General features: G+C 43.7%; 1 protein-coding gene across 5 annotated transcripts in view; it reads right to left on the reverse strand.

The window, feature by feature from the left end:
• The window catches only part of LOC311139577 (polycomb protein SCMH1-like), a 52,799-nt gene extending 32,229 nt beyond the window's left edge, over positions 1–20,570 (reverse strand). Inside the window, exons 1-7 of one of the 5 annotated variants that reach the window (XM_084174482.1) lie at positions 20,552–20,570; positions 18,169–18,261; positions 13,539–13,607; positions 13,157–13,237; positions 7,113–7,183; positions 4,203–4,437; positions 3,662–3,750 (exon numbers count right to left, since the gene is read on the reverse strand). In XM_084174482.1, coding sequence (XP_084030608.1) covers positions 3,662–3,750; positions 4,203–4,437; positions 7,113–7,183; positions 13,157–13,237; positions 13,539–13,563 — 501 coding nt within the window. In that variant the 5' untranslated portion in view covers positions 13,564–13,607; positions 18,169–18,261; positions 20,552–20,570. Of the gene's footprint in view, positions 1–3,661; positions 3,751–4,202; positions 4,438–7,112; positions 7,184–13,156; positions 13,238–13,538; positions 13,608–18,168; positions 18,262–18,588; positions 18,885–20,551 lie in introns of those variants that run through there. The other 4 variants (XM_084174478.1, XM_084174479.1, XM_084174481.1 and 1 more) reach the window with 4 other exon arrangements.
• Between the last annotated feature and the right edge of the window lie 6,485 nt (positions 20,571–27,055).

The following is a 27,055-nucleotide window of genomic DNA, read 5'->3' on the forward strand; positions in this document are numbered from 1 at the left end:
AATGTTGTAGTTGGGGATGGAAATTTCAGAATTTTTGGTGGCCTTCCTAAGCCAGGATTCAGACACTGCTAGAACATCAGGGTTGGCGGAGTGTGCTAACGCAGTGAATAACTCAAACTTAGGAAGGAGGCTTCTGATGTTAACGTGCAGAAAACCAAGGCTTTTACGGTTACAGAAGTCAACAAATGATAACTCCTGGGGAGTAGGAGTAGGAGTGATACTGGGGGCTGCAGGGCCTGGGTTAGCCTCTACATCACCAGAGGAACAGAGGAGGACTAGAATAAGGATACGGCTAAAGGCTTTAAGAACTGGTCTTCTAGTGCGTTGGGTACAGAGAATAAAGGGGGCAGATTTCCGGGCGTTGTAGAATAGATTCAGGGCATTATGTACAGACAAGGATATGGAAGGATATGAGTACAGTGGAGGTAAACCTAAGCGTTGGGTAACAATGAAAGAGATAGCATCACTGGAGGCACCGATTGAGCCGGTCTCGGCGTGTATGGGGGGTGGAACAAAGGAGCTATTTGAGGCAGTTTGAGAATGACTTCTATACTTCTATATTGAAATTGTATAATAAGAACTAACTGGAACAGCAATAGGCAAGGCATATTGACATGGGAGAGAGGCATAAAGCAATCACAGGTGTTATTAGAGAGAGCTAAGACAACAACTGGTAATAGCGATAAAGTTTGGGCTGAGGCTAAACAGAACAAACAGGACAGGGTACCGTGTAAAGGAACAGTCCAGCAGGCATCAGCTGTGCAGATGAGTGATCATAAGGTCCAGTGAACAGCAATATGTGAGGCCGAGAGCAGTTCGAATTGGTGCTAAAGCACAGCGAGCAGGAAGCACGGCTGTTATTTGCGTGTGCTAGCGGGCCGGGGCTAGCAGATGGATCTTCGTGGTCGTTGCAACGGGAAGCCTGTTGAAACCACAGACGATGACGTCGGCAGACCAGTCGTGATGGATCGGCGGGGCTCAGTGTCGACTCTAGGAGGTCCCGTCCGGTTGACAGAGAGGTAGATAGCCGGGAGATGTGCCTGACTCGAGGCTAGCTCAAGGCTGATTAGCCAACAACAACATCCATTTGGTTGCAGCTAGCTAGTTGCGATTGATCAGGTGTTAAAGGTCCAGTGATTTAGTGATTCTGGCAGAAAATCCGATATGTTCTGGGTCAATAACGCGCTGTGCAGACAGTGCAGACTGGCCGATAATAGTCCAGGCTAGAGCTGGCTGGTAGGTAGTGCAGGCCAAGGACAATGGTGATAAACCGCTAACGGTGGCTAATAGCAAGTAGCTAGTTAGCTGGCTACTCCCGTCCGGTAGACAAAGAGGTAGATAGCCGGGATATGGGCCTGGCTCAAGGCTAACTGGTGCTTGCTTCGGGGGCAGTGGTGATTAGCCTACAGCAACATCCATTCGGTTGCAGCTAGCTAGTTGCGATCCGGTGTTAGGGTCCAGTGATTCAGTTATTCCGGCAGAAAATCCGATGTTCTGGGTGAAAACCGCTAACGGTGGCTAATAGCAAGTAGCTAGTTAGCTGGCTAGCTAGTTTCAACCGGAGATTCTAGATAAAGGTGAGTAAATAATAGAATCCATTCCACATTGAGTGAGGCGGGTTGCAGGAAAGTATATTTAGTAGAAGGATGAAAAGTGTGATAGGGAAATATGTACGAAAAATACAACAAAAAATAAAAATAATAATAAAAATAAACTGGCTATTAACATGGACACACAACAAAGATCACAACCGCACTGCTACGCCATCTTGGTTCATATATTGACAATCTCTCCTGGCTCAAAGTAGAGGACAGATTGACTTCATCACTACTTCTTTTTGTGAGAGGTATTGACATGTTGAAAGCACCGAGCAGTCCGTTTAAACGACTAGCACACAGCTCAGACACCCATGCATACCCCACAAGACATGCCACCAGAGGTCTCTTCACAGTCCCCAAGTCCAGAACAGACTACGGGAGGCGCACAGTACTACATAGAGCCATGACTACATGGAACGCTATTCCACATCAGGTAACCGACACAAGCAGTAGAATCAGATATAAAAAACAGATACAAATACACCTTATGGAACAGCAGGGACTGTGAAGCAACACAAACATAGGCACAGACACATGCATGCACACACACGTACACACACTTCACATGGATTTTGTGTTGTAGATATGTGGTAGTGGAATATGGGCCTAAGGGCACACACTTAGTGTGTTGTAAATTCTGTAATGAATGTATTGTGATGTTTTTCAATTGTATAACTGCCTTAATTTTGCCGGACCACAGGAAGAGTGCCTTGGCAGCAGCTAATGGGGATCCTTAATAAATACAAATGGCCATCAATGGACAGTTTAGCTACATAGGTGTATATGCTGGGAAAGGGAGTGTGTATATGTGTACAGGTACAGTGGGGGAAAAAAGTATTTAGTCAGCCACCAATTGTGCAAGTTCTCCCACTTAAAAAGATGAGAGAGGCCTGTAATTTTCATCATAGGTACACGTCAACTATGACAGACAAAATGAGAAGAAAAAAAATCCAGAAAATCACATTGTAGGATTTTTAATGAATTTATTTGCATATTATGGTGGAAAATAAGTATTTGGTCAATAACAAAAGTTTCTCAATACTTTGTTATATACCCTTTGTTGGCAATGACACAGGTCAAACGTTTTCTGTAAGTCTTCATAAGGTTTTCACACACTGTTGCTGGTATTTTGGCCCATTCCTCCATGCAGATCTCCTCTAGAGCAGTGATGTTTTGGGGCTGTCGCTGGGCAACACGGACTTTCAACTCCCTCCAAAGATTTTCTATGGGGTTGAGATCTGGAGACTGGCTAGGCCACTCCAGGACCTTGAAATGCTTCTTACGAAGCCACTCCTTCGTTGCCGGGGCGGTGTGTTTGGGATCATTGTCATGTTGAAAGACCCAGCCACGTTTCATCTTCAATGCCCTTGCTGATGGAAGGAGGTTTTCACTCAAAATCTCACGATACATGGCCCCATTCATTATTTCCTTTACACGGATCAGTCGTCCTGGTCCCTTTGCAGAAAAACAGCCCCAAAGCATGATGTTTCCACCCCCATGCTTCACAGTAGGTATGGTGTTCTTTGGATGCAACTCAGCATTCTTTGTCCTCCAAACACAACGAGTTGAGTTTTTACCAAAAAGTTATATTTTGGTTTCATCTGACCATATGACATTCTCCCAATCCTCTTCTGGATCATCCAAATGCACTCTAGCAAACTTCAGACGGGCCTGGACATGTACTGGCTTAAGCAGGGGGACACGTCTTGCACTGCAGGATTTGAGTCCCTGGCGGCATAGTGTGTTACTGATGGTAGGCTTTGTTACTTTGGTCCCAGCTCTCTGCAGGTCATTCACTAGGTCCCCCCGTGTGGTTCTGGGATTTTTGCTCACCGTTCTTGTGATCATTTTGACCCCACGGGGTGAGATCTTGCGTGGAGCCCCAGATCGAGGGAGATTATCAGTGGTCTTGTATATCTTCCATTTCCTAATAATTGCTCCCACAGTTGATTTCTTCAAACCAAGCTGCTTACAATTGGTGGCTGACTAAATACTTTTTTCCCCCACTGTATGTGTTATAAACAGGTCTATATCGAGAGTGTGTGCTGCTTTGTGAGAGGTACCTTGTGAAAGATGCGTGCTGGGGCCATTTCGGCACCGTTGAGTGTTTTTAGAAGGAACATGGGCCAGGAGGACGCGTTCAGACGGAAGCCTGTGGGATAAGTACAGACGCTGTCAAAAAAACTCTCATCCATACACAGTAGACGAGACCCTTCAGTAATGTGCATGGGGTAGGCCATAGTAATGTGCATGGAGGTGGGCCATAGACATCTGATATTCACTGACACCTAGTGGACATTTAGAGAATTGCACCAAATTTACACTTACATTAATTTGTCCAATAAGCAACTCTCGTTTCATTACAAAATATTTTCCGTTGCAAAACGTTTCGCTACAGTGTGCACTAATAAATATACCCCAGTATACATCAGTCTGGTGTAAATCTAACTGAGGAATGTAAGTAGCGCTGTCTGATAGCAAACAATTTAAAGATCCAAGAAGAAAAAAAAATAGCCACATCATATCCATAATGTGTATGTAGTATCTGAGTGTGCAACTGTGTGTGTGTGACTGTGCGAAAATGTGTTTCTCTCTCCTCCTCACCCAATGGCGGCTGCAGCATGCCCCCGTTCTTCTCGCAGTTGCCGATAGGCTGGATCTCCGACGAGTCCACCAGGCGCCAGAAGTCGTTCTTGTTGTCGGAGCCGTCGAGGCGCAGGCGCAGCCGCGATCCCGTCAGGCCCACCACTGTAGCAATGCAGGTGGACGTGGTGTTCCGAGGGTCTTGTGCCTCCAGCTTCATGCCCGCCTTGAACTCATTCACTGGAGGCGTTGCGCCCTGGAGAGGTAGGGTAAGGTCAGAGGCATGCAATGATGCTGGACAGATTCAACGGGCTGAGATAGGAAAACAGCGTCAAGCAAGAAAGACTAGGTATCGAAGGTGAGTTGAACTCACGCTGTGGTGATGAGGTAGCCCTGCATACAACTTGAAATCAGTGTCACCCCTCGACCCAAGAGAGAACTTAATCTTAGCCTAATGGTTCCCTAAAAAAAACCTGCCACTTTGAAAGTTGTGAGCATTCTGTGCAACTTGCACATGTTTACTGTGAACACTGGCTGTACCCGCATTAATTATAGTTTTAGTCAGTGGCCAAGCAGGCTATTAGGGCATAATATAGGCCTATCAGTGGCCTACCAACAAAACCAATGGAGCAAATGCATCCTATAATATTTTCGGAAAGTATTCAGACCCGTTGACTTTTTCCACATTTTGTTAGGTTACAGCTTTATTCTAAAATTGATTAAATTGTTTTTTTCCCCACTCATCAATCTACACACAATGCCCCATAATTACAAAGCCAAAATAGGTTTTTAGATTTTCTTGCTAATTTATAAAAATCTTAATAACTAAAATATTACATTTACATAAGTATGCAGACCCTTTATTCAGTACTTTTTTTAAGCACCTTTGGCATCGATTACAGCCTTGCGTCTTATTGGGTATGACGCTACAAGCTTGGCACACCTGTATTTGGGGAGTTTCTCCCATTCTTCTCTGCAGATCCTCTCAAGCTCTGTCAGGTTGGATGGGGAACGTTGCCACACAGCTATTTTCAGGTCTCTCCAGAGATGTTCAATCGGGTTCACGTCTGGGCTCTGGCTGGGCCACTCAAGGACATTCAGAGACTTGTCCTGAAGCCACTCCTGCATTGTCTTGGCTGTGTGCTGAGGGACGTTGTCCTGTTGGAAGGTGAACCTTCGCCCCAGTCTGAGGTCCTGAGCGCTCTGGAGCAGGTTTTCATCAAGGATCTCACTGTACTTTGTGCCGTTCATCTTTGCCTCGATCCTGACTAGTCTCCCAGTACCTGCCGCTGAAAAATATCCCCACAGCATGATGCTGCCTCCACCATGCTTCACCGTACGGATGGTGCCAGGTTTCCTCCAGACGTGACGCTTTGCATTCAGGCCAAAGAGTTCAATCTTGGTGTCATCAGACCAGAGAATCTAGTTTCTCATGGTCTGAGAGTCTTTAGGTGCCTTTTACTGAGGAGTGGCTTCCGTCTGGCCACTACCATAAAGGCCTGATTGGTGGAGTGCTGCAGAGATGGTTGTTCTTCTGGAAGGTTCTCCCATCTCCACAGAGGAACTTTGGAGCGCTGTCAGAGTGACCATTGGGTTCTTGGTCACCTCCTTGACCAAGGCCCTTCTCCCCCGATCGCTCAGTTTGGCCAGGCGGCCAGCCCTAGGAAGAGTCTTGGTGGTTCCAAACTTCTTCCATTTAAGAATGATGGAGGCCACTGTGTTCTTGGGGACCTTCAATGCTGCAGAAATGTTTTAGTACCCTTCCCCAGATCTGTGCCTCAACACAATCCTGTCTCAGAGCTCTACGGACAATTCCTTTGACCTGATGGCTTGGTTTTTGCTCTGACATGCACTGTCAACTATGGGACCTTATATAGACAGGTGTGTGCCTTTCCAAATCATGTCCAATCAATTGAATTTTCCACATGTGGACTCCAATGAAGTTGTAGAAACATCTCAAGGATGATCAATGGAAACAGAATGCGCTCAATTTCGAGTCTCATAGCAAAGGGTCTGAATTGTTATGTAAATAAGGTATGTTTTTTTCTTTTTAATACATTTGCAAACATTTCTAAACCTGTTTTCGCTTTGTCATTATGGCGTATTGTGTGTAGATTGCTGAGGATTTTGTTTTATTTTAATCAATTTTAGAATAAGGCTGTAACGTAACAAAATGTGGAAAAGGTCAATGGGTCTGAATACTTTCCAAAGGCACTGTATATCCTACAGTCATTAAACATTATGCAGGGCTTGACATTCACCTTTTAGCAACTCGTCCTTCAGACCAGTAGGACAGATTTTGTACCTGTCCAAAAGCTGAAATCACCAAATAATAAATGGTCTGTAGCCTAAACACCATGGGCCAAATAGGTGACTGAATATTGTGTTGCATGATGGAAGAAACCACTTTACAAAATAACATTCATTATTATTAGCATACAGAGAAACAGACAAAAATGCAGGCTACCTATTGGCTTCTTTGCATATTCAAGCTTGTCTCAAAATACAACACTGACCCACTTTTCAAAGAGGACTAGAAATATACAGGTTTTCTGCACTTGTAGGAAGCAATCACTCCCCCATTGCTGATAAATTAGCTATTTGTGGGTCTCTGCAACGCCTGGCAATTCATCAGTGCGGCAGTCCTGTTGTTGCGCGGCCAAGCAGCTTAGAGGGAACATTGGTTAAGACGTTGGTTTCCTGAGCTACATATAGATGCCGCTCATTTTCAGTGGTCAGACTTTGGCTGCCAGGGTTAATTTCTATCTCATATTGCTTGGTCGGTCATAATTCTTACAAACTCTGTAAATGCCATGGTTTGGAACGGCTTAGAATAATTTCAGGAGCCAAAGTTTTACATAGGGTAGTAGCATGCCCTGACACGAGATTTAGGTGAGGAGGATATACTGTAGTCTGATTAGGGGGGCTTACCTGTCTGAAGCAGTGGGCAGGTGCCGCACTAGCACCTGTTTCCATCAGGTATTTGTCCCAACTAAAGTGCCCTGTGGGACAGAAAAAGTAAATGGCTGCTTTTTGTTGTCTACCGTTATATGTTTTTGTGTGAATGTGTGTGGTTTTGGGGTTCAGTGTTATGGTATGTGCTAGAGTGAAGGTGTCTGCATGCTTCCCAGCCAAAACAGTTCAGAAGAGTTCGTGCATACACAGGTGCAGCTCAATAAATTAGAATATTGTGGAAAAGTTCAATATTGTAGACTCAAGGTGTCACACTCTAATCAGCTAACTAACTCAAAACACCTGCAAAGGTTTCCTGAGCCTTTAAATGGTCTCAGTCCAGTTCAGTAGGCTTCACAATCATGGGGAAGATTGCTGACTTGACAGTTGTGCAGAAGACAGTCATCAACACCCTCCATAAGGAGGGGAAGCCTCAAAAGATAATTGCTAAAGAAGCTGACTGTTCACAGAGTGCTGTGTCCAAGCATATTCATGGAAAGTCGAGTGGAAGGAAGAAGTGTGGTAGGAAAGTGTGCACAAGCAACAGGGATAACCAGAGCCTTGAGAGGATTGTCAAGCAAAGGCCATTCAAAAATGTGGGGGAGCTTCACAAGGAGTGGACTGAGGCAGGAGTCAGTGCATCAAAAGCCATCACGCACAGACGTATCCAGGAAATGGGCTACAACTGTCGCATTCCTCATGTCAAGCCACTCCTGAAACAGAGGCAACGTCAGAAGCGTCTTACCTGGGCTAAGGAGAAAAATAACTGGTCTGTCGCTCAGTGGTTCAAAGTCCTCTTTTCAGATGAAAGTACATTTTGCATTTCATTTGGCAATCAAGGTCCCAGAGTCTGGAGGAAGAGTGGAGAGGCACAGAATCCAAGTTTCTTGAAGTCCAGTGTGAAGTTTCCACAGTCAGTGATGATTTGGGGAGCCATGTCATCTTCTGGTGTTGGTCCACTGTGTTTCATAAAGTCCAAAGTCAACTCAGCCGTCTACCAGGAAATGTTAGAGCACTTAATGTTTCCTTCTGCTGACAAGCTTTATGGAGATGCTGATTTCATTTTGCAGCAGGACTTGGCACCTGCCCACACTGCCAAAGGTACCAATACCTGGTTCAATGACCATGGGATTACTGTGCTTGATTGGCCAGCAAACTCGCCTGATCTGAACCCCATAGAGAATGTATGGGGTTTGTCAAGAGGAAGATGAGACACGAGACCCAACAATGGAGACGAGCTGAAGGCTGCTATCGAAGCAACCTGGGATTCCATAACACCTCAGCAGTGCCACAGGCTGATCGACTCAATGCCACGCCGCATAGATGCAGTGATTCATGCAAAAGGAGCCCCAACCAAGTACTGCCTGCATGTACAAGAACATACAGTGGGGAAAAAATGTATTTAGTCAGCCACCAATTGTGCAAGTTCTCCCACTTAAAAAGATGAGAGAGGCCTGTAATTTTCATCATAGGTACACGTCAACTATGACAGACAAATTGAGAAAAAAAATCCAGAAAATCACATTGTAGGATTTTTTATGAATTTATTTGCAAATTATGGTGGAAAATAAGTATTTGGTCACCTACAAACAAGCAAGATTTCTGGCTCTCACAGACCTGTAACTTCTTCTTTAAGAGCCTCCTCTGTCCTCCACTCGTTACCTGTATTAATGGCACCTGTTTGAACTTGTTATCAGTATAAAAGACACCTGTCCACAACCTCAAACAGTCACACTCCAAACTCCACTATGGCCAAGACCAAAGAGCTGTCAAAGGACACCAGAAACAAAATTGTAGACCTGCACCAGGCTGGGAAGACTGAATGTGCAATAGGTAAGCAGCTTGGTTTGAAGAAATCAACTGTGGGAGCAATTATTAGGAAATGGAAGACATACAAGACCACTGATAATCTCCCTCGATCTGGGGCTCCACGCAAGATCTCACCCGTGGGGTCAAAATTATCACAAGAACGGTGAGCAAAAATCCCAGAACCACACGGGGGGACCTAGTGAATGACCTGCAGAGAGCTGGGACCAAAGAAACAAAGCCTACCATCAGTAACACACTACGCCGCCAGGGACTAAAATCCTGCAGTGCCAGACGTGTCCCCCTGCTTAAGCCAGTACATGTCCAGGCCCGTCTGAAGTTTACTAGAGTGCATTTGGATGATCCAGAAGAGGATTGGGAGAATGTCATATGGTCAGATGAAACCAAAATAGAACTTTTTGGTAAAAACTCAACTCGTCGTGTTTGGAGGACAAAGAATGCTGAGTTGCATCCAAAGAACACCATACCTACTGTGAAGCATGGGGGTGGAAACATCATGCTTTGGGGCTGTTTTTCTGCAAAGGGACCAGGACGACTGATCCGTGTAAAGGAAAGAATGAATGGGGCCATGTATCATGAGATTTTGAGTGAAAACCTCCTTCCATCAGCAAGGGCATTGAAGATTAAACGTGGCTGGGTCTTTCAGCATGACAATGATCTCAAACACACCGCCCGGGCAACGAAGGAGTGCCTTCGTAAGAAGCATTTCAAGGTCCTGGAGTGGCCTAGCCAGTCTCCAGATCTCAACCCCATAGAAAATCTTTGGAGGGAGTTGAAAGTCCGTGTTGCCCAGCGACAGCCCCAAAACATCACTGCTCTAGAGGAGATCTGCATGGAGGAATGGGCCAAAATACCATCAACAGCGTGTGAAAACCTTGTGAAGACTTACAGAAAACGTTTGACCTGTGTCATTGCAAACAAAGGGTATATAACAAAGTATTGAGAAACTTTTGTTATTGACCAAATACTTATTTTCCACCATAATTTGCAAATAAATTCATAAAAAATCCTACAATGTGATTTTCTGGATTCTTTTTCCTCATTTTGTCTGTCATAGTAGACCTGTACCTATGATGAAAATTACAGGCCTCTCTCATCTTTTTAAGTGGGAGAACTTGCACAATTGGTGGCTGACTAAATACTTTTTTTCCCCACTGTACTTTTCAGAAGGCCGACATGTCTGTATTACATTTCCTTTTTTCACTGGTCTTATGTCATATTCTAATTTTCTGAGATACTGAATTTTTTAATTTTTTTGTGAAATTACTTAACTTTTCCACAATATTCTAATTTATTGAGCTGCACCTGTATTATGACAACATTTTGGGACGTGTTTGTTCGTTTTGTACTTGGGTACGTTATTTATTTGGTTTTTCAGGCACATTTTTTTCCTTGAGGGAAGCCGAAGTCGGTAGCCGAAGTCTACGCCCCTTCGTCGGTGAACAGTAGGGATTCTTCAGTAAAGTCTTTGCTGTCATTCAACAAGAGACAACTCATTTTCATTCACATTTTTTCATTGAGGAATAATGCACCAAACATCTTAGTTAGATGTAAAATTGCGCGACTTAGATCTCCTCGTCAAAAACTTCAAAATGAATGACAGATTTCTTGAGTTAGATTAATTCTGACTATTTTCAGGAAATGTATAATGGCTACAGTGTCTCAAAATGGATAAACAGTACTATTGCTGTTTTTTTCTAATTTTTCAAGCTAAGGTCTTTTAAGGTAGAATGCTTAGCACACTCGTTCGGTTCGCCGACTTCGGCTAGCCGCCAGCCGAACTGAAGCATGCTGACGCCTTTGGAACAGTGTTATAGCCAGGGGTTGGAACCGGTGCAGGGAACAGAACCAAAAACCGGAAAATAACATTTTTAAAGGAACAGAAACGGAACCGGGTTCGAAAGTGATCCATACTGTTCCGGAACAGAACCGTTATTTTAAAAACATGGGAACCAGGCATTTTTTGGTAGTTCCACAAGGAAAATCTAAGCAAAGCCCTCAATCAGAAACATATTCCAGTGTCTGCTTGCAAGCTGAAAATCTTTGCCTGTGTGTTTAGCCTACCTGCCCCTCCGAAGCATAGGCTACTGTACTGATGTTACAAGCGTGATTCAGAAGATACGGAGAGAGATTTTTAATTAGCTAGAGAAGAATGGATTAACCTTCTACAATGCTAGTTAAGGATACTTTAGAACTAGTTATCACGTTTGGCGTCAGATTTATTAACTACAAAAAGGTAAGACATGTTTTTAACTCTGGTGCAGCTCTACACACACAAGCATTTGGGCTGCTATCTAGCTCAAGCTTGTTAGCAAGATAGGTCAAAGGACATTCAAAGTTCCTCTATAGAAGCCGCTCCTCCTAGGTATAATTCTGTGGACCTAATAAGATGCCCAGTGCTTCAAGCCTCCTCCTCAACCCTCTCTCACGCTCTCCCCACCCTGCAAAATTTCAGTCGCAGTAATTTAATGAGCTAAATGTAAAAAATAGTTGATTTAACAGGTTAAAAAAGGAACAGAAAAGAACGATATAAACCGGTACTTTTTTGGGGGTTCGAACCAGTTCAGAACTTTGTTGCTGGTCGGAACAGTGGAACGAAAAAAAAAAAAAAGTGTTCTGTTCAGAACGAAACAATTGGAAAATAATTTTAGTTCCAACCCCTTGTTATAACTGAATATGAATGTGTTTGATTCAGGATGTTGTTTTCCATTCAGCAGTGATTCATCTGAGAAAGTTGGTGTGTGTGTGAGTGGAATCATGTAGTAACCAAAAAAGTGTTAAACAAATCAAAAGATATTGTATATTTTAGATTCTTCAAATAGCCACCCTTTGCCTTGATGACAGATTTGCACACTCTTGGAATTCTCTCAACCAGCTTCATGAGGTAGTCACCTGGAATGCATTTCAATTAACAGGTGTGCCTTCTTAAAAAGTTCATTTGTGGAATTTCTTTCCTTCTTAATGCGTTTGAGCCAATCAGTTGTGTTGTGACAAGGTAGGGGGTTTACAGAAGATTGGCAAAAGTCCATATTATGGCAAGAACAGCTCAAATAAGCAAAGAGAAACGACAGTCCATCATCACTTTAAGACATGAAGGTCAGTCAACACGGACAACTTCAAGAACATTTCTTCAAGTGCAGTCGCAAAAACCATCAAGCGCTATGATGAAACTGGCTCTCATGAGGACCGCCACAGGAATGGAAGACCCAGAGTTACCTCTGCTGCAGAGGATAAGTTAATTAAAGTTACCAGCCTCAGAAATTGCAGCCCAAATAAATGCTTCAGAGTTCAAGTCACAGACACATCTCAACATCAACTGGTCAGAGGGGACTGTGGGAATCAGGCCTTCATGGTCGAATTGCTGCAAAGAAACCACTACTAAAGGACACCAATAAGAAGAATAGACCTGCTTGGGCCAAGAAACACGAGCAATGGACATTAGACCAGTGGAAATGTGTCCTTTGATCTGGAGTCCAAATTGGAGATTTTTTGGTTCCAACCGCCGTGTCTTTGTGAGATGCGGTGTGGGTGAACGGATGATCTCTGCATGTGTATCTCCCACAGGTAAAGCATGGAGGAGGAGGTGTTATGGTGTGGGGGTGCTTTGCTGGTGACACTTTCTGTGATTTATTTAGAATTCAAGGCACACGTAACCAGCATGGCTACCACAGCATTCTGCAGCGATACGCCATCCCATCTGGTTTGTGCTTAGTGGGACTATCATTTGTTTTTCAACAGGACAATGACCCAACACACCTCCAGGCTGTGTAAGGGCTATTTTACCAAGAAGGATAGTGATGGAATGCTGCATCAGATGACTTGGCCTCCACAATCCCCTGACCTCAACCCAATTGAGATGGTTTGGGATGAGTCGGAGAGCAGAGTAAAGGAAAAGCAGCCAACAAGTGCTCAGCATATGTGGGAACTCCTTCAAGACTGTTGGAAAAGCATTCCAGGTGAAGCTGGTTGAGAGAATGCCAAGAGTGTGCAAATCTGTCATCAATGCAAAGGGTGGCTATTTGAAGAATCTAAAATATATTTTGATCTGATTTTAAAAAATGGTTACTACATGATTCCATTTGTGTTATTTCATAGTTTTGATGTCTTCACTATTATTCTACAACGTAGAAAATAGTAAAAATAAAGAAAAACCCTTAAATGAGTAGGTGTGTCCAAACTTTTGACTGGTACTGTACCTCCGTGGTACTGCGATGGGACCCGGGAGGGACGGCCACTTCGGGCATGCTTGATCCGCCTGCCATCTTTCCACTCAATAGCTAGAGGACAGAGCAGGGCACAATGTTTCAGAGACACACTTAACCTCAAAGGCTAGCCGACACCATTCAATCATTCTATTAATCAACTATCTATTAATAACTAGAAGAAATACACTTGATCATTAGCAACAGTCAATGAGATGTGTGAGGCCAAACTATCACATCAGCATCTGAGACTTCTATACACACATTAAAGTAGCCTAAATAGAGGACCCTTCTCGAGCAGCATCATTAGAAGATGTACATTGCGCTTTTCAAATGGACAATTGCATTCCATTTCTTCATTGCAACATTACATTACCTTTTTGTGGCACTGGCTTCCTCATGCTCCAGTAATACTGACTAAGTTCAAGACACAATAGTCCACTCTCTAAAGAAGGGAAACGAGAGGGGAAAACAACATTGAAGTAAACACAAACCATTTGATACTTCACTCTTCATGTTAGGTCAGAATTTAGGTCCAATTTCGATCTTTCTTGTACATTGTGTTCAAGAAGCCAGTCTGCTGAAGCCTATACTAGTGCTAGCCTGGTTAGCCTTAAGGGTTATTATTATTATTATTATTATTATTATTATTATTATTATTAAGGGTGATTCCAGTATTATGGACATTACATTTGCACGCAAAATCAAAACTTGAATTTCTAAACAGATTTGACAAACAAAATAGAAATTAAAGTTTTGATGTGGATGTCTATAGTACCCCTTAGGGGAAGTGTATACCCCCAAAATAACTGACTTCTAAATATTGGCATGTTGGAGAAATAAAGCAAAAATTACCGTTATTGATGTTACAGTCTCTTTTGAGCAATGGGTATGTTAACTGTGTAGATACTCCTCTAAGAAAGCCAATGTTCCAAACCGCATGTCTCTATCATAATCCATTAAAATGTTATTGGAGATTTTACTCTTGTAGGATTGCCAAGATTAGGGTGACTAAATCAACGGAGGCCAGAGAAGAAATGTGGTCAAAAATCTGGAAAAGAGCAGGATGCTGTGCGAGAACTAAGGCAAACTGACAGGCTCACTGTTGAACTTACCTTTCTTCTCAAATCCGGATATAGAGGTAAGATAGATATACATTTTGAGACATGACATGTATACTGAACAAAAATATAAATGCAACATGTAAAGTGTTGGTCCCATGTTTCATGAGCTGAATAAAGGATCCCAGAAATTATCCATACGCAAAAAAAGCTTATTTCTCTCAAATGTTGCGTACAAGTTTTACATCGCTGTTAGTGAGCATTTCTCCTTTGCTAAAATAATCCATCCACCTGACAGGTGTGGCATATCAAGAAGCTGATTAAACAGCATGATCATTACACCTTGTGCTGGGGACAATAAATGGCCATTCTAAAATGTGAAGTTTTGTCACACAGCACAATGCCACAGATGTCTCAAGTTGATGGAGAGCTGTTGCCAGAGAATTGAATGTTCATTTCTCTACCATAAGCTGCCTCCAAACTCGTTTTAGAGAATTTGGCAGTACATCCAACCGGCCTCACAATTGCAGACCACGTGTAACCACGCCAGTCCAGGACCTCCACATATGGCTTCTTCACCTGCGGGATTGTCTGAAACCAGCCACCCGGACAGCTGGTGGGTTTACACAACCAAAGAATTCCTGCACAAACTGTCAGAAACCGTCTCAAGGAAGCTCATCGTCCTCACCAGGGTCTTGACCTGACTGCAGTTCGGCGTCGTAACCGACTTCAGTGGACAAATGCTCACTCAAATAAATTCATTAGGCCATAATTATGAATTTCACATGACTGTGAATACAGATATGCATCTGTTGGTCACAGATAACTTTAAAAAAGGTAGGGGTGTGGGTCAGAACCTGTCAGTATCTGGTGTGCAGTGCGACACATCGCCTTTGCATAGAGTTGATCAAGCTGTTGATTGTGGCCTGTGGAATGTTGTCCCACTCCTCTTCAATGGCTGTGCGAAGTTGCTGGATATTGGCGGGAACTGGAACACACTGTCGTACACGTTCCAAAGCACCCCAAACATGCTCAATGGGTGACATGTCTGGTGAGCATGCAGGCCATGGAAGAACTGGGACATTTTCAGCTTCCAGGGATTGTGTACAGATCCTCGCGACACGGGGCCGTGCATTATGCTGAAACATGAGATGATGGTAGCGGATGAATGGCACGACAATGGCCCTCACGATCTCAACACAGTGTCTCTGTGCATTCAAATTGCCATCGATAAAATGCAATTGTGTTTGTTGTCCGTAGCTTACAGTGAGTGAAAAAAGTATTTGATCCCCTGCTGATTTTGTACGTTTGCCCACTGACAAAGACATGATCAGTCTATAATTTTAATGGTAGGTTTATTTGAACAGTGAGAGACAGAATAACAACAACAAAAATCCAGAAAAAAAACGCATGTCAAAAATGTTATAAATTGATTTGCATTTTAATGAGGGAAATAAGTATTTGACCCCTCTGCAAAACATGACTTAGTACTTGGTGGCAAAACCCTTGTTGGCAATCACAGAGGTCAGACGTTTCTTGTAGTTGGCCACCAGGTTTGCACACATCTCAGGAGGGATTTTGTTCCACTCCTCTTTGCAGATCTTCTCCAAGTCATTACGGTTTTGAGGCTGACGTTTGGCAACTCGAACCTTCAGCTCCCTCCACAGATTTTCTATGGGATTAAGGTCTGGAGACTGGCTAGGCCACTACAGGACCTTAATGTGCTTCTTCTTGAGCCACTCCTTTGTTGCCTTGGCCATGTGTTTTGGGTCATTGTCATGCTGGAATACCCATCCACAACCCATTTTCAATGCCCTGGCTGAGGGAAGGAGGTTCTCACCCAAGATTTGACGGTACATGGCCCGTCCATCGTCCCTTTGGTGCGGTGAAGTTATCCTGTCCCCTTAGCAGAAAAACACCCCCAAAGCATAATGTTTCCACCTCCATGTTTGACGGTGGGGATGGTGTTCTTGGGGTAATAGGCAGCATTCCACCTCCTCCAAACACGGCGAGTTGAGTTGATGCCAAAGAGCTTGACTTTGGTCTCATCTTACCCAGTTCTCCTCTGAATCATTCAGATGTTCATTGGCAAACTTCAGACGGCCCTGTATATGTGCTTTCTTGAGCAGGGGGACCTTGCGGGCACTGCAGGATTTCAGTCCTTCACGGCGTAGTGTGTTACCAATTGTTTTCTTGGTGACTATGGTCCCAGCTGCCTTGAGATCATTGACAAGATCCTCCCATGTAGTTCTGGGCTGATTCCTCACCGTTCTCATGATCATTGCAACTCCACGAGGTGAGATCTTGCATGGAGCCCCAGGCCGAGGGAGATTGACAGTTATTTTGTGTTTCTTCCATATGCGAATAATCGCACCAACTGTTGTCACCTTCTCACCAAGCTGCTTGGCGATGGTCTTGTAGCCCATTCCAGCCTTGTGTAGGTCTACAATCTTGTCCCTGACATCCTTGGAGAGCTCTTTGGTCTTGGCCATGGTGGAGAGTTTGGAATCTGATTGATTGATTGCTTCTGTGGACAGGTGTCTTTTATACAGGTAACAAACTGAGATTAGGAACACTCCCTTTAAGAGTGTGCTCCTAATCTCAGCTCGTTACCTGTATAAAAGACACCTGGGAGCCAGAAATCTTTCAGATTGAGAGGGGGTCAAATACTTATTTCCCTCATTAAAATGTACATCAATTTATAACATTGCGTTTTCTGGATTTTTTTGTTGTTATTCGGTCTCTCACTGTCCAAATAAACCTACCATTAAAATAATAGACTGATCATTTCTTTGTCAGTGGGAAAACGTACAAAATCAGCAGGGGATCAAATACTTTTTTCCCCTCACTGTATGCCTGCCCATACCATAACCCCACTGCTACCATGGGGCACTCTGTTCACAACATTGACATCAGCAAACCGCTCGCCCACACGACGCAATATACGTGGCCTGCGGTTGAGGCCGGTTGGACGTACTGCGAGCTTCTTGATATGCCACACCTGTCAGGTGGATGGATTATCTTGACAAAGGAGAAATGCTAACTAACAGGGATATAAACAAATTTGTGCATAACATTTTAGAGAAATACATTTTTTGTGCATATGGAAAATATTTTATTTCAGCTCATAAAACATTGGATCAACACTTTACATATTTTTGTTCAGTATAAATAAATAAATACATTTTTGCAGTGGTGGCCATGATTTAGCAGCAGTGTTGTGTCGCTGCTGAATGCATATAGGGGAAACACAGTATGAAAATCTGGATACCGCCCAACCTTAAGCCATGTCCATGCCCACTACCCCACCCCCCCCTGTGAACCCTTTCTAAAAAGCCATGAAATACAATTGACTGAAATATCTTTGAGACTTGGCCTCCTGTAATGGTCAAGATTCATACAATTTCCTACTTAAAAGTTTCAAAAAGCCTGAACATATAGACCTTAAGGATAATTACATTATTCCATATGTGTTATTTCATAGTTTTGATGCCTTCACTATTATTCTACAATGTAGAAAATAGTAAAAATAAAGTAAAACCCTTGAATGAGTAGGTGTGTCCAAACTTGACTGGTACTGTTTATCAACAACAAAGTAACCTTGCAGCTTTACTGTTTTTTCTCCTAACTGGTTTAGAATAACAGATTGCTGATTATTTATACACACCAGGAGCAGTTCATCAGTAACAGTATCAAGCTGGCAAACTAGCTAGCTACATCATTTCAGCAGGCAATCAAATAGACTTCTAAATTAAGCTAGCCATAAGCAGTTGCTGTAAATTTGCATGCTAGCTACCATTAGCTAAGTTTACATTGGGCTGACAAGTGGCCATAAATAACGGTTTCAAATATGCAATACTAGGTTATAGCAATGGAGAATGAGACACCAAAAAATAATCATAATATGCAATAAAAAACCTTAAAAGATCAAAACAGTCTTCAAACCTGTCTTCAGTTGGTTATCGCAATAGAAGTGCGCCTTTTTCCTTGCGTCAAGGGGATGTCGTCCAAATTTTAACGACCAGCTCCCTCCTTTTCCTTCCCAGAAAAAAAATGACAGCGGCATTAACTACTAGCTCGGACAGACCAGCTCGCTGCTATTACCACTATTATTGATAATGGCCCGCGTCCATGCTGTACTAGCTATAAGGAAGAATAGCTACCATCATTAGCCCGTTTAATATGACTAAAATGCCGATTTTTAAGTTAGCCTAGCTAGCATAAGATATCAAGGTTTCCATTCAAAACACAAAGCCAACACATGGGACTCCCCTCAGGGCAAAAGCCAAGCAATTAATCACAGTAGCTAGAAATTCAGCCAGCAAATATGTGTATTTAAGAGTGGGGATATGAAGAGGTACCTACCTCCAAGCTAATAACATTGGCATGCTCGAACAACAGCTAATGTTAGCTAGCTCCGTCAACACAGCATGCTAAACTCAGCTAACGGGCAGACTTTATGTTAGCTAGCTATCTATCTATCGTTGGACTGAATATAAATACATCAACAAATGCTAGCTAAATTACGGGCAAAAACGTAGGGCTTGAATTTGTGTTTGTTAAAAAGAGGATAGCGTGTAAACAATATCTTCGAGTCTGTTTACCTTGCTTTGTAATGTTTGTGTATTGAGCTAGTGGCTGTCCATTTTTTCTTCTTCTTTAAATTTGTATTGGCGGATAGCAACCGTGAGGTGCATACACCGCCACCTACTGTACTGGAGTGTGAGGCCATTCACGGACTCCCTATTAATCTATTCCTCTTATCTAGCTCTGTGTTTCCACCTACTGCTCTGGAGTGTGAGTTCATCACACTTCGTAGAAAAATTGCCCTACCAACAAACCCTACACCCCCCCAAAAAAAAAAACGTACCACTATCTGACTACTTGGCCCTATCTGATCCTACACCAGGCCAGCAGCCTGGAAGGACGGTACACTATCGCTCAACCTCTTCTCCACCCAACCTGACACCACATATGGATCCGCCAGAAGGCAAGGATCCATTCTCTCAATAAATCTCACTCCCACTGTGCCAGAATCATCTGTCATCATCAGGACGAGGCTCAATCTCAGTGGTCTTCACCGCACCTGCCAACACAAGTAATTAATCCTCACTCGTCAGGTGTAGTGGTATATGTTGCCTTCTTCCACCTTTTGCTTTTCTGTTTTCCTGCAATGCTGGATTCCTTTCCTTCATCTTCTTCCCTCCCATCCTCGCTCTCGTCAGGTGTAGTGGTAGATGTTGCCTTCTTCCATCTTTTAATTTTCTGTTTTCTTGTCATGCTCAACATACTTTCATTGACCTCCATGCTCTGCCGTCGCATGCCGTCTCTTTTCCCCACCATCTTCCCTTAATCCATTGTTTATTTAATCCACACACACATAGAGAAAAGCCTTTTTTTTTGTGGGTGGGTGGGGGGGGGGGTATGGAGAACTACACTCAAAATATGTATTATCCATGTAGCTCTTCAGATGTGAAATGTTTTAATCCCAAAAAGAGTTCAGCTGCAGAAACAATGATATTGATAATTCTTTACTTCCTTTCAACTTGTGCAGTTTTGTTTATCACTATCATTATAAATGACACAACGTCCACTTTCTTCATATGAAGAAGTTCTGGGTTAATTTATTCTTCTTCTTCTTTGAGGTGTACTGCTGCCACCTACGGTACGGTAGTGAACAAGATTTTTTTTAAAATGTCAGGCTTACAATACTAAAATAAAATACATTTAAAAAAAAACATCCCACTCCTTCAGTCATAGTCCAAATCACATCCCTACACAGGCTCAGGGGCCTGTGAGGACTGAACGTTAACCTACATAATTCCTTATAATGCCTCTGCTGTAAAATCCCAGAATCCCAAAAAACATTCAGCCACACTCACAACGATGCCTATTTTCTCAGATTTCCTCTTTGTTTGCGCTATGCAGATTATAACCAATGCAATAAACAATACAAATTCCACCTTTTTAACATGCAACATGTCAGGATCCTGTAGGCGAGGAACATTTACTGGTGTCTCTAATCCAACTACCATGGTTTCTTCCACGTTACTCTGTTCTTCCACTCTTCTCACCGCCTCTGGAAAGAAGACGCTGGACAGCTCTTACACGCTGTCTAGACTGGGCATGCTTACGCATGTTGATTTTGTACATCCACACCAGACGCGATCCAAGACACGCAGGTTGAAATATCGAAACGAACTCTGAAACAACTATATTAATTTGGGGACAGGTCGAAACGCATGAAACATTCGTGGACATTTAGCTAGCTAGCTTGCAGTTGCTAGCTAATTTGTCCTGGGATATTAACATTGGGTTTTTATTTTACCTGAAATGCACAAGGTCCTTTTTTTCTGGATCTTTGTAGAATTTTGACCTAATTTGAGTCTCACAAAATTGTGTGTTCTATACCCCGACATTTAATCCCCAGATAAAAGGGGAAACGAATCGTTTCTAGTAATATCTCCTCCTTCAGTGGAAGTCTTCTTCTTCTGTGGACTTTATATGTCGGTTGGCAACCAACTTCAAGGTGAATTACCACCACCAACTGGACTGGAGTGTGGACCTCAGTTAATCGTTCAATCACCAACGTGGGTATATGCTCCTAAAAACCAAGGAGATGGGAGAGGCGGGACTTGCAGTGCGTCACGCTTCAAAAATAGAACCAAGTTCTATTTTAGTGCCTGGCTACGCAGACACTCGTTGACGCACGCGAGCAGTTTAGATGAAACGATTGAATAAAATGAATGTGTACATTTATTTTGCAACGCAAGTGGTCAACATGTTACTCTTGCCACCTTTATCTCTCTCACCCTAACAGGGCACTTCAGGAATTCGGGCCATGTTCGCCACCACAATTGCAGTATTTCGCTTCAACTGGCATACGATACTCCTCCCGTCGACATACACTTGACACATGTACAAATATTTAACATTTATCACACTGCATGGGTTTGGGCATATCCCAAATAAATGTGCAAAGGGAGAGACTTCTTCAAAAAACAATAGAATGGATGGAGTGGGCTTCCTCACGCCATCCACCATATGGGTCAGTCGGCATGCACCAACCCCTGCATCTACTTCTTCAGTTACATCCTTTGCACTCATTTCTAGCGCCACTCCAGAGATAACCCCCTTGATAGGCGCCCTGCATCGCAGATCCACACACAACACATTCCAATCCAAAATCTTTTTCAGGTGCAATGCATACTCCTTCTGCTCCTCGGACACACAAACAAAATAAAAAATAAGCCCACTGCTTGTTATCCTCACTGACGCAACCTCATCCAACTCATCTGCAATTTTCATCGCAATGTCAAATGGATCTCCCAGGTAACACCATCAGTCCAAACCCTTCACTCCAACTTAAAACTAGTCAGAACTAGGTATGTATTTACTAGATTCCACGACCACTTTACTTCTCTTACTGTATTTCCTTTTTTGTTTGCCACTGTAATCCATTCCTTCTCACTCTCATCTCTGGGAATGCATAAAAAGTATCACTAGGAACTCAGTTTGCAAAAATGTAACTACTATACACTGAGTGCACAAATCATTAGGAACACCTTCCTAATATTGAGTTGCACCCCCTTTTACTCTCAGAACAGCCTCAATTTGTCGGGGCATGGACTCTACAAGGTGTCAAGCGTTCCACAGGAATCTGGCCCATGTTGACTCCAATGCTTCCCACAATTGTGTCAAGTTGGCTGGTAGTGGATGTCTACACTGAATAGCTCGTTTCAGATTGAGATCTGTTGACGGGGCAGGCCACTGCAGTAAGCTGAATTCTCTGTCATGTTTGTGGAACCATTCCTGGACAATCCTAGCCTTGTGGCATTGGGCATTATCCTGATGAAAAAAATCAATTAGCAGATGGATATACTGCTGCCATGAAGGGATGCACCTGATTGGCAATAATGTTCAGATATTATGTAGCATTCAAACGTTGCTCCACTTTTATCAAGGGGCCCAATGTGTGCCATGAAAACACACCGCACACCACCACCAGCCTGCAATGTTCACACACGGCATGATGAATGCATGTACTCCCTAGTCCTCCCATCAGCGTGAAACAGCAGGACCAGGCAATGTTTTTTCAATTCTCCAGTGTTTTCTTTCCTTAGCCCACTGCAACTGCAGTTTCTTGTTTTTTACTGAAAGAAGTTTAACTCTGTAAGGTCGTCAGCTGTCATACCCCATTCGTGTCAAGGTACGACAAGTTGTGCATTCTTTGGGAAACAATGTTGTACATGCCTGTCAGTTGACTAACTGCAGCCCGTATGTTTCTCTGCACAATTCGTGTCAGCCTCCTTTGTCCTCTTTCATCAGTGACCCGTTTTTGACCACTGGCCAGCCTGCTGTTGGCTGGATGTCCTTTTGGTGGTGAACCATTCTTGATACACACAGGAAACTGTTGAGCGTGAAAAACCCAGCAGCATTGCAGTTCTTGACACACTCAAACAGGTGCGCTCGGCACCTACTACCATTCACCCTCTGAATGGCACACATACACAATCCATGTCTCAATTGTCTCAAGGCTTAAAAATCGTTCTTTATTTTTTATTTTTTTTATTTCACCTTTATTTAACCAGGTAAGCCAGTTGAGAACAAGTTCTCATTTACAACTGCGACCTGGCCAAGATAAAGCAAAGCAGTGCGATAAAAACAACAACACAGAGTTACATATGGGGTAAAACAAAACATAAAGTCAAAAATACAACAGAAATATACACTGCTCAAAAAAATAAAGGGAACACTTAAACAACACATCCTAGATCTGAATGAATGAAATCATCTTATTAAATACTTTTGTCTTTACATAGTTGAATGTGCTGACAACAAAATCACACAAAAATTATCAATGGAAATCAAATGTATCAACCCATGGAGGTCTGGATTTGGAGTCACCCTCAAAATTAAAGTGGAAAACCACACTACAGGCTGATCCAACTTTGATGTAATGTCCTTAAAACAAGTCAAAATGAGGCTCAGTAGTGTGTGTGGCCTCCACGTGCCTGTATGACCTCCCTACAACGCCTGGGCATGCTCCTGATGAGGTGGCGGATGGTCTCCTGAGGGATCTCCTCCCAGACCTGGACTAAAGCATCCGCCAACTCCTAGACAGTCTGTGGTGCAACGTGGCATTGGTGGATGGAGCGAGACATGATGTCCCAGATGTGCTCAATTGGATTCAGGTCTGGGGAATGGGCGGTCCATAGCATCAATGCCTTCCTCTTGCAGGAACTGCTGACACACTCCAGCCACATGAGGTCTAGCATTGTCTTGCATTAGGAGGAACCCAGGGCCAACCGCACCAGCATATGGTCTCACAAGGGGTCTGAGGATCTCATCTCGGTACCTAATGGCAGTCAGGCTACCTCTGGCGAGCACATGGAGGGCTGTGCGGCCCCCCAAAGAAATGCCACCCCACCCCACACCATGACTGACCCACCGCCAAACCGGTCATGCTGGAGGATGTTGCAGGCAGCAGAACGTTCTCCACGCCGTCTCCAGACTCTGTCACGTCTGTCACGTGCTCAGTGTGAACCTGCTTTCATCTGTGAAGAGCACAGGGCGCCAGTGGCGAATTTGCCAATCTTGGTGTTCTCTGGCAAATGGCAAACGTCCTGCACGGTGTTGGGCTGTAAGCACAACCCCCACCTGTGGACGTCGGGCCCTCATACCACCCTCATGGAGTCTGTTTCTGACCGTTTGAGCAGACACATGCACATTTGTGGCCTGCTGGAAGTCATTTTGCAGGGCTCTGGCAGTGCTCCTCCTGCTCCTCCTTGCACAAAGGCGGAGGTAGCGGTCCTGCTGCTAGGTTGTTGCCCTCCTACGGCCTCCTCCACGTCTCCTGATGTACTGGCCTGTCTCCTGGTAGCGCCTCCATGCTCTGGACACTACGCTGACGGACACAGCAAACCTTCTTTCCACAGCTCGCATTGATGTGCCATCCTGGATGAGCTGCACTACCTGGGCCACTTGTGTGGGTTGTAGACTCCGTCTCATGCTACCACTAGAGTGAAAGCACCGCCAGCATTCAAAAGTGACCAAAACATCAGCCAGGAAGCATAGTAACTGAGAAGTGGTCTGTGGTCACCACCTGCAGAACCACTTCTTTATTGGGGGTGTCTTGCTAATTGCCTATAATTTCCACCTGTTGTCTATTCCATTTGCACAACAGCATGTGAAATGTATTGTCAATCAGTGTTGCTTCCTAAGTGGACAGTTTTATTTCACAGAAGTGTGATTGACTTGGAGTTACATTGTGTTGTTTAAGTGTTCCCTTAATTTTTTTGAGCAGTGTATATATACAGTGTGTGCAAATGTAGCAAGTTATGGAGGTAAGGTAATAAATAGGCTATAGTGCAAAATAATTACAATTAGTATTAACACTGGAATGATAGATGTGCAAGAGATGATGTGCAAATAGAGATACTGGGGTACAAATGAGCAAAATAAATAACAATATAGGGATGAGGTAGTTGGGCGGGCTAATTTCAGATGGGCTGTGTACAGGTGCAGTGATCGGTAAGGTGCTCTGACAACTGATGCTTAAAGTTAGTGAGGGAGATAAGTGTCTCCAGCTTCAGAGATTTTTGCAATTTGTTCCAGTCATTGGCAGCAGAGAACTGGAAGGAATGGCGGCCAAAGGAGGTGTTGGCTTTGGGGATGACCAGTGAGATATACCTGCTGGAGCGCATACTACGGGTGGGTGATGCTATGGTGACCAATGAGCTAAGATAAGGCGGCGATTTGCCTAGCAGTGATTTATAGATGGCCTGGAGCCAGTGGGTTTGGCGACGAATATGTAGTGAGGACCAGCCAACAAGAGCGTACAGGTCACAGTGGTGGGTAGTATATGGGGCTTTGGAGACAAAACGGATGGCACTGTGATAGACTACATCCAATTTGCTGAGTAGAGTGTTGGAGGCTATTTTGTAAATGACATCGCCGAAGTCAAGGATCGGTAGGATAGTCAGTTTTACGAGGGCATGTTTGGCAGCATGAGTGAAGGAGGCTTTGTTGCGAAATAGGAAACCGATTCTAGATTTAACTTTGGATTGGAGATTCTTAATGTGAGTCTGGAAGGAGAGTTTACAGTCTAACCAGACACCTAGGTATTTGTAGTTGTCCACATACTCTAGGTCAGACCCGTCGAGAGTAGTGATTCTAGTCGGGTGGGCAGGTGCAAGCAGCGTTCGGTTGAAGAGCATGCATTTAGTTTTACTAGTGTTTAAGAGCAGTTGGAGGCTACTGAAGGAGTGTTGTATGGCATTGAAGCTCGTTTGGAGGTTTGTTAACACAGTGTCCAATGAAGGGCCAGATGTATACAAAATGGTGTCGTCTGCGTAGAGGTGGATCTGAGAGTCACCAGCAGCAAGAGCGACATCATTGATATACAGTGGGGAAAAAATGTATTTAGTCAGCCACCAATTGTGCAAGTTCTCCCACTTAAAAAGATGAGAGAGGCCTGTAATTTTCACCATAGGTACACGTCAACTATGACCGACAAAATGAGAAAAAACAATCCAGAAAATCACATTGTAGGATTTTTAATGAATTTATTTGCAAATTATGGTGGAAAATAAGTATTTGTTCAATAACAAAAGTTTCTCAATACTTTGTTATATACCCTTTGTTGGCAATGACACAGGTCAAACATTTTCTGTAAGTCTTCACAAGGTTTTCACACACTGTTGCTGGTATTTTGGCCCATTCCTCCATGCAGATCTCCACTAGAGCAGTGATGTATTGGGGCTGTCGCTGGGCAACACGGATTTTCAACTCCCTCCAAAGATTTTCTATGGGGTTGAGATCTGGAGACTGGCTAGGCCACTCCAGGACCTTGAAATGCTTCTTACGAAGCCACTCCTTCGTTGCCCGGGCGGTGTGTTTGGGATCATTGTCATGCTGAAAGACCCAGCCACGTTTCATCTTCAATGCCCTTGCTGATGGATGGAGGTTTTCACTCAAAATCTCATGATACATGGCCCCATTCATTCTTTCCTTTACACGGATCAGTCGTCCTGGTCCCTTTGCAGAAAAACAGCCCCAAAGCATGATGTTTCCACCCCCATGCTTCACAGTAGGTATGGTGTTCTTTGGATGCAACTCAGCATTCTTTGTCCTCCAAACACGACGAGTTGAGTTTTTACCAAAAAGTTATATTTTGGTTTCATCTGACCATATGACATTCTCCCAATCCTCTTCTGGATCATCCAAATGCACTCTCGCAAACTTCAAACGGGCCTGGACATGTACTGGCTTAAGCAGGGGGACACGTCTGTCACTGCAGGATTTGAGTCCCTGGCGGCGTAGTGTGTTACTGATGGTAGGCTTTGTTACTTTGGTCCCAGCTCTCTGCAGGTCATTTACTAGGTCCCCCCGTGTGGTTCTGGGATTTTTGCTCACTGTTCTTGTGATCATTTTGACCCCACGGGGTGAGATCTTGCGTGGAGCCCCAGATCGAGGGAGATTATCAGTGGTCTTGTATGTCTTCCATTTCCTAATAATTGCTCCCACAGTTGATTTCTTCAAACCAAGCTGCTTACCTATTGCATATTCAGTCTTCCCAGCCTGGTGCAGGTCTACAATTTTGTTTCTGGTGTCTTTTGACAGCTCTTTGGTCTTGGCCATAGTGGAGTTTGGAGTGTGACTGTTTGAAGTTGTGGACAGGTATATTCTATACTGATAACAAGTTCAAACAGGTGCCATTAATACAGGTAACGAGTGGAGGACAGAGGAGCCTCTTAAAGAAGAAGTTACAGGTCTGTGAGAGCCAGAAATCTTGCTTGTTTGTAGGTGACCAAATACTTATTTTCCACCA

Source organism: Coregonus lavaretus (assembly GCF_964263955.1).
Source record: "Coregonus lavaretus genome assembly, chromosome: 13".
NCBI classification, from domain to species: Eukaryota; Metazoa; Chordata; class Actinopteri; order Salmoniformes; family Salmonidae; genus Coregonus; species Coregonus lavaretus.